At 35.5% G+C, this 11,111-nt stretch overlaps 1 protein-coding gene across 1 annotated transcript in view; it reads left to right on the plus strand.

Moving 5' to 3' along the window:
• Positions 1-11,111, plus strand: part of FKTN (fukutin) — a 69,828-nt gene that overhangs the window by 41,530 nt on the left and 17,187 nt on the right. Inside the window, exons 9-11 of the mRNA XM_011948251.1 lie at positions 4-88; positions 2,641-2,774; positions 4,335-4,462. Coding sequence (XP_011803641.1) covers positions 4-88; positions 2,641-2,774; positions 4,335-4,462 — 347 coding nt within the window. The remainder of the gene's footprint in view (positions 1-3; positions 89-2,640; positions 2,775-4,334; positions 4,463-11,111) is intronic.

Raw genomic sequence — 11,111 nt, forward strand, 5'->3', positions numbered from 1 at the left:
AAGAGTGCAAAGGAATTACTGCAACTAGCAGCGAAAACATTAAACAAATTGGGAGTACCATTCTGGCTGAGCAGTGGGACTTGTCTAGGTAAAATTCTTACAACTTTCCATTTGTCTTTTTGTCATTTTTGCCCTCTCGCTTTAGGGATTTCTACTTGAGATGACAAAATATCAGTGATATTTGAAGGGTCATATGTATAGACAGAATAAACATGAGTGCATGCAGCAAGGATCTATTGATTTCCTTAAAGAAATTATTTTGAGAATTATAAAAAAGATTGTTAGAAAGGCCATGTTTGTGTTTACTAAAATTTATAAATAATATGTATAAAATTTATATCAGAATATGTAGACTATACAATAGTCCCCCCTTATCCATGGACAATACATTCCAAGACCACCAGTGGATGCCTGAAGTCTTTGATAGTACTGAGCCCTATATATGCTTTTTCCCTATACATATATACCTATGATGACGTTTAATTTATAAATTAGGCACAGTAAGAGATGAACAACAATAAATAATAATAAAATGGAACAGTTTTAACAATACTATAATAAAAGTTGTGTGAGTCTGATCTCTCTGTCTCTCAGAATATCTTATTTTACTGTGCTCACTGTTCTTATGATAGTGTGAGATGATAAAATGCCTACATGATGAGATGAAGGGAGATGAAGGATGTAGGCATTATGATGTGGTGTTAGTCTACTATTGAAAACTTCCTGGGCAAATCACGGAATGTTTCGCAGAGGCTAGATCTGAGCCCTGAAAGATTTGATTTAACACTTCTGAATTATTTCTGAAATTTACCATTTAATATCTTCAGACTGTGGTTGACCACAGGTAACTGAAACTGCTAAAAGCGAAACCACGGATATGGGGGGACTACTATATTTGATTCTCGGATGATCCTTAAATTAGCATTTTATTATTTCTATCCCAAAGATTGTTTATTGCCTTTTTTAATAATTATAAAAAACCCTCTATTTCTTTACTTCTATACCATACAAACAGCTTGCATTGCACCAAATGTTTCTAATGAGAGGAACATTGAAGGGAGTGTCGTAAGGTCTTCCATCAACCTTTCCTAGGTCGTTGGTAGTATCACTAACTAGACATCACTGTTCATCTGACATGGACATACAGACTTTTCTTAAGCAAGTTGCTATTAGAATCTGTGAATGATTTCTGGATCTCTGTCCACTGTCCATTAAATCAAACTTCTTTGGAATTTAGAATTATTTAGAATCTTAAATTTTGTTTTGTTTTTATTTGTCGTCTCTTGATTATCATGATAGTTAATTATAGCTGTATTTTCTTTTTCTTTATAATAACCGTATCTGTACAGAAGTTAATTCAACTCCTGCCTTTATAGGGATAGGGTTGCCATCCAATTTATTGTTCAATTCAAGAGTCTTAGAGTGGAAGGAAGCACCGTTAATAATTATGTTGGTACAACAGACATAAACTGGAATATATGGTTATCCTATCTATTAGCCTTTGTTGAAAATTTACATGGTTCTTCCTGCCAAGTAGCTTACCACTAGAATAAGCCAAAAAAAAAAAAAAAAAAAAAAAAAAAAGTACATCTCACACATCTATGTGATATTTGCTTTAAGGTTTAAGGTTTTAGAAACAAGATTGTTTTATAATGTGTGTCATCAAAGACCCTTCATAGTCATTTGACATGATTTGTTTTGAGTTTTCAGTCTCATGGTTTTCTTGACTTAAGGGCACTTATGAGGGAGTTGTATTAGATGATATTTAAGAAAACTTCTATTTTTAATTGTTTATAATTCTTTAATAGAATTATTTTAGAATTCCAAACAATATTAACCAATAGCAATGCCTATAAGGATAATCGTAATCATTTATTTACTTTTGAAAGAATTGGAATGAAATGGATTAGAAAGATCATAGGGGAGACCCAGGAGTCCTTAATAATATTAAGGTATATGTTTTATTTCTTCAGAACAGTGCTATAGCAACAAATTGAGAGCACATACATGGTAAACACTTAGAAATATCATTTGGCAGTGTGTTGAATATTGAAGCTGCTACTGCTTTTTTTTTTCCATATGGCCAATCAGGTGGTCACTGTTGAGAGCTGTTAAGTTCTACAAATTATTCGTTAAGAAAAATATATTGGTTAAGCAAAAGAAATATTTTTTGCATATCTTAACAGCCCCCTCTATCACTAGAGATTAATGATTAAACATTCTCATCAGCAAGTTAGTATTATTAAAGCTAATGGTTTATTCAGAAACTAAAATATATCATGAAAGTTTTTGAGAAAGCTGAGAGTGCTCAGACAGTAAAAATAGATACATAGATAGCTAGAAGGTTCAGGTGACTGCTCAAACAAAGTCATTTAGTTTGAGATTTAATTTTTAAAAATAATTTTGGTAAAGCACCTTAAGTCTAATCCTGGGAAATAAAATCCATTCTGTAGCCCCAGCCACTCGAGAGGCCAAAGCAGGAGGGTCATGTGAGCCAGGAGTTTGTGTACAGCCTGGGCAATATAGTGAGGCTCTGTCTCTTAAAAAAAAAAAAAATCCTTGTTACAAATATAATTTGTTATAATAACTAATTTTTTTGAAACCTAAATTTTGTTAAAAAAAATGTAATCTTCTTTTTAGGATGGTATCGACAATGCAACATTATTCCTTATAGCAAAGATGTTGACCTAGGAATTTTTATACAAGATTACAAATCTGATATTATTTTAGCATTTCAGGATGCAGGACTTCCGCTCAAACACAAATTTGGGAAGGTCAGTAACAAAAGTCGGCTTCATTTCATAAATAACGTATCTCAATTGTAAAGTTTATATTAAGCAACTCAGATATGGGTAAGAATGCTACATACATAATTTTATCACTCAGTATTGACTAGGATGAGTTCAGCAGAAGCCTGTTACCACTTGTAATTTCTGCAGTATCTAGGTAAAAGCAAGAAAATCTGACTTTCTATTGGGTTGGTGCAAAAGTAATTGTGGTTTTTGCCATTACTTTTGCAGCAACTAATAATAATGAGAAAAGAAGGATTTTGAACTCTTATAGGTGAATGTATTGCTATTATATTAGGCAACAATGTAACAGAAAATCAATATAATATATAATATACAATTAATATAATAAGTAACAATCCCACCCACCGTACCTGGAGTTACATTATTTCTCATGAGTCATTTAATTTACGAATGTCATTATCAACATAAAATATCCCATTGATTGCTAAGGGATAGAAATATAGAATCATTTCAAATAAGTACTTCAATTTCTTGTTTATCTTATATGTCCTAGGCTACAGCAGTTTGCTCAGACGTCAACCAGGGATAGGTCATTGTGGCCTACATGAAATCTCCCTCTAGACAATTTGATTCCTATGCCCTAAGCCCATGATCTCTTGCAATCATCTTGTTCTTAATTTGCTTGTCCCCTTGGAGGTGTTATCCTACAAGCAAGTAAAAATATGTTTAGTCACTAGAAAATTATTTTTTCCATCATAAATAATTATTTTATTTCACTAAAAAATATAAATAAAATATTTTACTGAGGTCAAAGTCAAGTAATAGAGCTCTAGTTATTCAGCAAACATTTACCAAACGTTCACTATAAGTATGGCACTGTCCTCTGCACCTGGGACACAAAGATGAATAAATGATAGTTCTTACCCTTGAGAAGCTCACTGTCTAATTGAGAGGGGGAAAGACTACATACATAATTATTCAGTGATGAGTGCTGTGGCAGACATATGTACCAAGTCCAGTGGGAACGTAATTATTTGTGTGATAAGTTTTCTTTAGGGAAATGTTCTCAGAATTATTTACATTTTTTACCTTGACTTTTATTTTTTTCTTTTTTCCATGTGTGTAGTATAATGATCTAAACTATTTATGTATGTGGCTATGAGGAATACCACTTAAGTACTTATTGATTGATTGTTATGAGAGACTTATTTCCTGATAGTTTTATTTGGTTATTAAAGGAAATAATATTTCTTTGGTACTTTTCCTTTTTTAATCAGAAATCTGCTCTGGAATAGGATGTTTTTATTTTTTTCTGCAGTGATAATTACCATAAATCATTTACTCTGAGTTATCATCAATTATAAGAACATTATTTTAGATGCAGTTAAGAAATTAAATGATATGTTACTGATGCACCCCAGTTTCAGAGGTGCTTTAACTTGAAAAAATGTGCATCTTCGAGTGAATAATCTATGTATGTAAAACTTAAGAATCTCTTTCTTTATTTTTCTTTTTAAAAAAAGGTTTTTGAAAATGTATTTCCTTTGTTTCAGTGTGTGAAGGTTTCCATCTTCCCCATAGGTAGAAGACAGCTTGGAACTATCCTTCCAGGGAAAAGACGATGTAAAACTTGACATTTTTTTCTTCTATGAAGAAACTGATCACATGTGGAACGGAGGCACTCAGGCCAAAACGGGAAAAAAATTCAAGTATGAATCAAATAAGTACTTATAAAGGCACTACAGAAATAATTTCAGGAGGTAGAAATAAAGAAGTAACTGAAAATGAAAAGAAAACCAAAAACCTTTTTCAGGACTCCATTACTAGCTAACACTTTTCTTACCCATAGAGTCCAGTTATGCCTGTGAAGTGAAAAATACCTAGAAGGACAGTTTGTGAGGAGGAAGTGTCCCTGGGTTTGTCAGTCCAAGTTGATGATACAGCTGGTCTATTCTCAGTTCTGAGAGAGAGAATGAGAATGAGAACCTGAAGAGCATGGGTCTTTGAGTCAGGCTGACCTGGGAAAACTTAGCTCCACCCTAATTTGTGGCCTTCAGCTTTTCTGAACAGTAATCGTTTTATCTATTACATTGAGTAATTCTGCTGTGTGTCAGGCACTATTCTGAACATTTTACATCTATTAACCCATCTAATCCTCGTAACAACCTTCAGAGGTAGATATTCTGAAGCCAGTGTGATTGCTGTTGAATCTCAGCTCTTTATTTTACCAGCTGTATTACTTTGAGCAAGTTATTTAACCTCTCTGCCTAAGTTTCCTCAGCTGTAAAATGGAAATTATAGTAGAAATTGCCATATAGCGTGGTTTTAAGGATTAAAAGAATACACAAAAAGAGCTTTGAGGAGTGTCAGGATGTCCTGGGTGCTAAGTAATTATTACCTGCTGTTACTAATACAACTATAGTTGTAATAGTAGTAGTAGTAGTAGTAGTAGTAGTAGTAGTAGTAGTAGTAGTAGTAGTAGCAGCAGTAAACTATTTCTCTTTTTAGTCTCATGAGAAATTTACAGATTAGAGACCTGTATAATCATCTCAATATTAAACTGTTATGTCTATTCTTAGAGAACTTCTATGAGAGTGTCACCTTTTTTCTAAGAAAAGTAATTTCTAGAGCCATTATTAGAATACTATTATTATTATTATTATTATTATTTATTTTATTTTATTTTTTTGAGACGGAGTCTTGCTCTGCCGCCCAGGCTGGAGTGCAGTGGCCGGATCTCAGCTCACTGCAAGCTCCGCCTCCCGGGTTCACGCCATTCTCCTGTCTCAGCCTCCCGAGTAGCTGGGACTACAGGCGCCCGCCTCGTCGCCTGGCTAGTTTTTTGTACTTTTTAGTTATGGGACTACAGGCGCCCGCCTCGTCGCCTGGCTAGTTTTTTGTACTTTTTAGTAGAGACGGGGTTTCACCGATTAGCCAGGATGGTCTCGATCTCCTGACCTCGTGATCCGCCCGTCTCGGCCTCCCAAAGTGCTGGGATTACAGGCTTGAGCCACCGCGCCCGGCCTTGGAATACTATTATTCTTAAATTTATTTCTAAGGCTTGAATTTTTTCTCTCACTGACATGATCTGAAACCTGCAAACCTCAAAAGAACTGTTCATTTCCAACTACTACATTTCTGGAGAGAAAAAGCTTCTTTCATTCTGCTTTAACAGCTCTTTATAGTAGCAGTGTTTGGGAAGTGTGAAGTGTTCTGATTATTTAACAAGAGAAATGAGCAGTGATAGAACTGTCTGGACAGATGGTGTAAGTCCCAGATTTTCTATCATATTACTGTGACCTTAAAAGGCAGAGAAAAGAACAGGAGATGGCTGAGTAGAGTAGTTTCTTTGGAAGATTCCCCTAGCCATATGCCATTTTTATTCTTTTCAGCACTATTTACTTTAAGAAAGTGTAGTATTTTTAACACTACTATTCCTTGGGGATGAAGAAAAACTAAATGTTTAAAGCTAGTCAAAGGGTCTTTTTAATGGATTTTAAGTTTTTGAATACATCATATATTACATAGTTAAAACATTCAAAGAATGTAAAGGATATGTGTGAAAAGTAAACCTTTCTCCATCCTCTGCCCCTCCTTTTCCTGTTTCTAGTTGTCCTTTCCAGAGATAAACATAATTACTCATTTCTTATGTATCCTTTCAGAGACAAACATATGCTTGTATACATATAGTATTTGTGTTCATCTCTCCCCCTTTATGCAAATAGTATTATAGTATATTACACACTGTCTGTATGTTCTTTTCCTCACATGTCTACATATCTTGGAAAATGTTCCAAATGAGTATGTATAGAAATAGCTGCATTTTATTCTATTGTATGACAATACCATAATTTATTCAACCCATTCCCTATTGATGAATATTTAGGGTATTTCCAGTAGTTTGCTGTGACCCTCAGTTCTGCAGTCACTATCTCTGTCCATCTGTCTTTGTGCATACGTGTGAAACCCTGTGTAGGATAAAATTTTGGGGCTAAAGGGAATATAAGCATATTTCAGTTTTGATAGATATTGCCAAAGTGCCCTCCAAAGATGTTTCCCCAATTTATATTCTCAGCAACATAGTTTGATACTATGGGTTTATTTTTTTTAAACTGCACCATCTATAAAGAGAATTAAATTTGCTCAATATTTGCCACTAATCAGTAACTAATCAATTCTTTGTAATCAGTAACTAAATCTACCAAACACCAAATATAGTTGGGAGCACACTAGAATTACTGTGAAACTAGTCAGTGTAATGTATCATCTCACCTTCTCCGAAGGTCTTTTTGTCTCTATAATAACCTATTTTTTATTTTATATATAGTTCATTCTGAGAAAAGCTTAATAATGTAGAATGCTTACTATTTTTTGAAAGGCAGAAGAGGAACTCAAGAAGGAAGAAAAAAGATTTTCTTCTAAACTACACTGCAGGCCTACCAAATGATATCTTTGGCCCTAAGATTTAACAATATATTAACAGTAATAATAAAGATATCGCTACCAGGATATCTGCTGGCTATCAGGCACTATGATAACTAGTTCATATATATATATATATTCTGGTTAATCCTCATACTATCCCTGTGGGTTCGGTATTCTCACCTCCAGTTAGACATTAGGAAACTAAAGCTCAGAGTGAAGTAACTTACTTGAGGCTTTTGGCTGTTAATGGCAAGACCAAGATTTAATGCCAGACCTGTTTGACCCTTAAGCCTAAATGCTTTCTTCTTAGAGTTAATAGGTTAAGTGAATGAGTACATCTAATGCATTTAGAACAGTATCTGGAACATTGTAAGTATTATGTAAGTAGTAGCTACTGTCAGTACTGTATTATTATGACTATTACTGTTACTATTATTACCACGCTGCACTGGCATAAGGTATAGTACCTTCAGCACAGTGGTAAATTGGATTAGTAATTTTCTAGGCAGGCATTTTCTTCCCCCATCTCATGATACTCATTCCGTCTTTAGGTCTCGGTCTTTTCACTTCTTTATAGGAAGCCTTTCTTTTACTTGAAATCCAAATTCCATTTAAAAATGTTGACTGGATTCTTTATTCTGGTTTTCTCCAGCATCCAAATCTGCCAGTAATAAAAGTGACGAATATAATAACTATGCCTCCAGAATGAGTCTTGCATTGTACTTACAGTCATTCATGACTCCCCTGATAGTTTCTTTGAGTAACTTTTTTTTCCACTTTCTTTTTATTATCCCAAGGTATCTTCTATCATAAAACCAGGTCAGTCATTAATAGCAAGTTACCAACAATTATTACCTTTCTGGCCAGGCACAGTGGCTCATGCCTTTAATCCCAGCACTTTGGGAGGCCAAAATGAGAGAATTGCTTGAGCCCAGGAGTTTGAGACCAGCTTGGGCAACAAAATAAACCCTGTCTTTATATAAAAATTTTTTAAAAATTACCCAGGCGTGGTGGTATGTGCCTGTGGTCCCAACTTCATGGGAAGCTGAGACGGGAGGATTGCCTGAGCCCAGGAAATCTAGGCTGTAGTGAGCCACATTTGCACCACCGTACTCCAGCCTAGGTGACAGAGCAAAACCAGGAAGAAAAAAAAAAGGAAAGAAAAAAAGGATCATTTCTTTAACTATTCCTAACATCAACTGGCTTTTAGTATACGTCTAACCCCCTCCCTGTCATCCTAGTCTCCCTTTCAAAATCCAGCTTTAAAATATTACAGTGCATTTTGAATGTCTTATTATAGGTGTTTGTTAGACACTTATTATGTAGAGACTTTTATATTTAAGCTTTATACAAGTGTGATTTTAGCTGAGTGAGCCCAGGAATTACAAGACCTGAATTCAAATTTGAGTTCTATTTTTTCTGAGTCGTATAACCTTCCAAGCTTCAGATTTCTCCTCTGTAAAATGGGAATAACACTGTGTGCTTCACAGGGCATAATACTTAGATTAAATAATGTGTAGTTACCCGATTCAGTGCTTGGCATATAATAGATTCACAGCTGTTTGCTAATTCTAAATTAGGCAGGCAGAGCATAGAAGTCTCATTAGGAAGATTCTTTGCTAGGTAGCAATTAGAAAAAAAAAATCACATAGTGAATTAAAGCCTACCAAATGTTACAAAGATGAATATAAACTTGTATTACATAGAACTGCAGAGAGATATAGTTTATAGGAAAAAAACATGTAAAGAGTACTGATTCTATTTCTCTGAAAGTGAGGGTTGAGTCAGCACAATTTGAATGAATATTGTTGAATGGGGAATTGCTCTTAAGTTAGATTTGGTTGCCTCTAGGAAAAGAGACTTAGGGCCATGTAAAGATGATATTGGGCAATGTTGGTAAACTGGTTAATTGCCAGAAGGTCTTGTTGTTTGGTGGGGTTTTTGACTGGATGTAATAAAGAATCTCTCTCATAAGGCTTTTGGTGGAGAATGTAGTAAGACATAAGTCCTACTGAGGAATATTGTTCCTCAATATTCCAGCATGGAAAGCTGGTGTAGTGAGGAAGACTTGGGTGGTTGAGGACTTATGCTAAACAGGAGGTGACTGGAAGAAATGGTAAAAGGACTTAGCACCATGCCCGGCTATGAACAGGGGGAGTCCAAGAAAACTAAATGTCCAAAATAACATATAAGTTTATAATCTTAGAGCTAGAGAAAAATTAGGAAATAGTGGATTATTATGTTTTTAATTGAAGTGTGACATACATACAGAAAGCTATACAAAGCAAATGTATACCTCCAAGAATTATCGAATGAACAAATGTGTGACCAGCACCCCAGTAAAAAGAAAAAAATAGGTGTTTGTCAGCACCCCAGAAACCCACATCATTTTCCCTCACGATCATACCTTCTGTTTCCCACAAGGTAACAGCGATGCTAACTTCTGATATTACAGTTTAGTTTTACCTATTTTTTTATTTGATACAAAATAAATGATATGTTGCTGGCTTCTTTTCATTCAACATTGTATTTATGAGAACCATCCATATTTTTGCATGTTGTAGCTCTTCAGTCATTTTCTTTGCTGTGTAGTAGTTAATTGTATGAATATATCACAAATATTTATTAAGTCCACTAACCCAAATATTAGTTGGTTATTTGGGCTGTTTTCAATTTGGGGCTATTACAGGTGATGCTGTAGGGAACATTTCTGTATATGTCTTTTAGTGCCCTGGTACATATTTATCTTAGTTTACTCAGGCTGCTATAACAAAATACCGTAAACTGGGTGGCTGATAAACAACAGAAATTTATTTCTCAGGGTTCTGGATGATGGGAAGTCCAAGGTAAAGGTACCAGCATGGTCAGGTTCTGGTGAAGGCCCTCCTCCTGGTTGCAGACTGCTGACTTCTCACATGGTGAAAGGAGCAAGCAAGCTCCCTTGGGCCTCTTTTATAAAGGTTCCATTCATGAGCGTTTCACCCTCATGACCTAATCACCTCCCAAAGGTCTTACCTCTTAATACCGTCACCTCGGAGGTTTGGATTCAGCATATGAATTTTGAGGAGACATAAACATTCAAACCACAGCAATGTTTTTCTATTGGATTTACACATACAGTGTGGGATTGCTTGGTCATAGGGTATTCATATGTTCAATTTCAGCATATTGTTTACAAATAGTTTTCTAAAGTGATTCCGAGTTACATTCCAGTATGTTATAGATCTTTCCATTGCCCCACATTTGTACCAACACTTGGCATTGTCAGACTTCTTAATTTGTAACCATTTTGGTAGATATGTAGTGTTACCACATTTTAGTTTAGATTTCCATTTCCCTGACTTAATGAAGGCAAGTTCATGTTTGCTGACCATTTGGATATCCTCTTTTGTGAGTTACCTGCTGAGTGTCTTGTCAGGTTTTTTTGGTCTATATGAGTTTTCTGTCTTTTTCGTACTTGGAAATATCTTCTCCCAATTTGTGCCTTTCTTCTTTCTTCTTTTTTTTTTTTTTTTTGAGACAGAGTTGTCACCCAAGCTGGAGTGCAGTGGTGTGATCTCAGCTCACTGCAACCTCCATCTCCCAGGTTCAAGCAGTTCTCATGCCTCAGCCTCCCGAGTAGCTGGAATTACAGGCACTTTCCATCACACCTGGCTATTTTTATATTTTTCGTAGAGATGGGGTTTCACCATGTTGCCCAGGCTGGTCTCAAACCCCTGACCTCGGGTGCCTCCTCGGCCTCCTAAAGTGATTGGATTACAGGCATGAGCTGCTGTGCCAGCCCTTCTATACTCTCTTAATGGTGTTTTTTGGTCAATAAAAAGTTTTTTTTTTTTTTTTTTTGAGATGGAGTCTCGCTCTGTCGCCCAGGCTGGAGTGCAGTGGCCGGATTCCAGCTCCTTCTCGGCCTCCTAAAGTGATTGGATTACAGGC

The sequence above is a fragment of the Colobus angolensis genome, unplaced genomic scaffold (genome assembly GCF_000951035.1).
Source record: "Colobus angolensis palliatus isolate OR3802 unplaced genomic scaffold, Cang.pa_1.0 Scaffold276, whole genome shotgun sequence".
Classification (NCBI taxonomy): Eukaryota; Metazoa; Chordata; class Mammalia; order Primates; family Cercopithecidae; genus Colobus; species Colobus angolensis.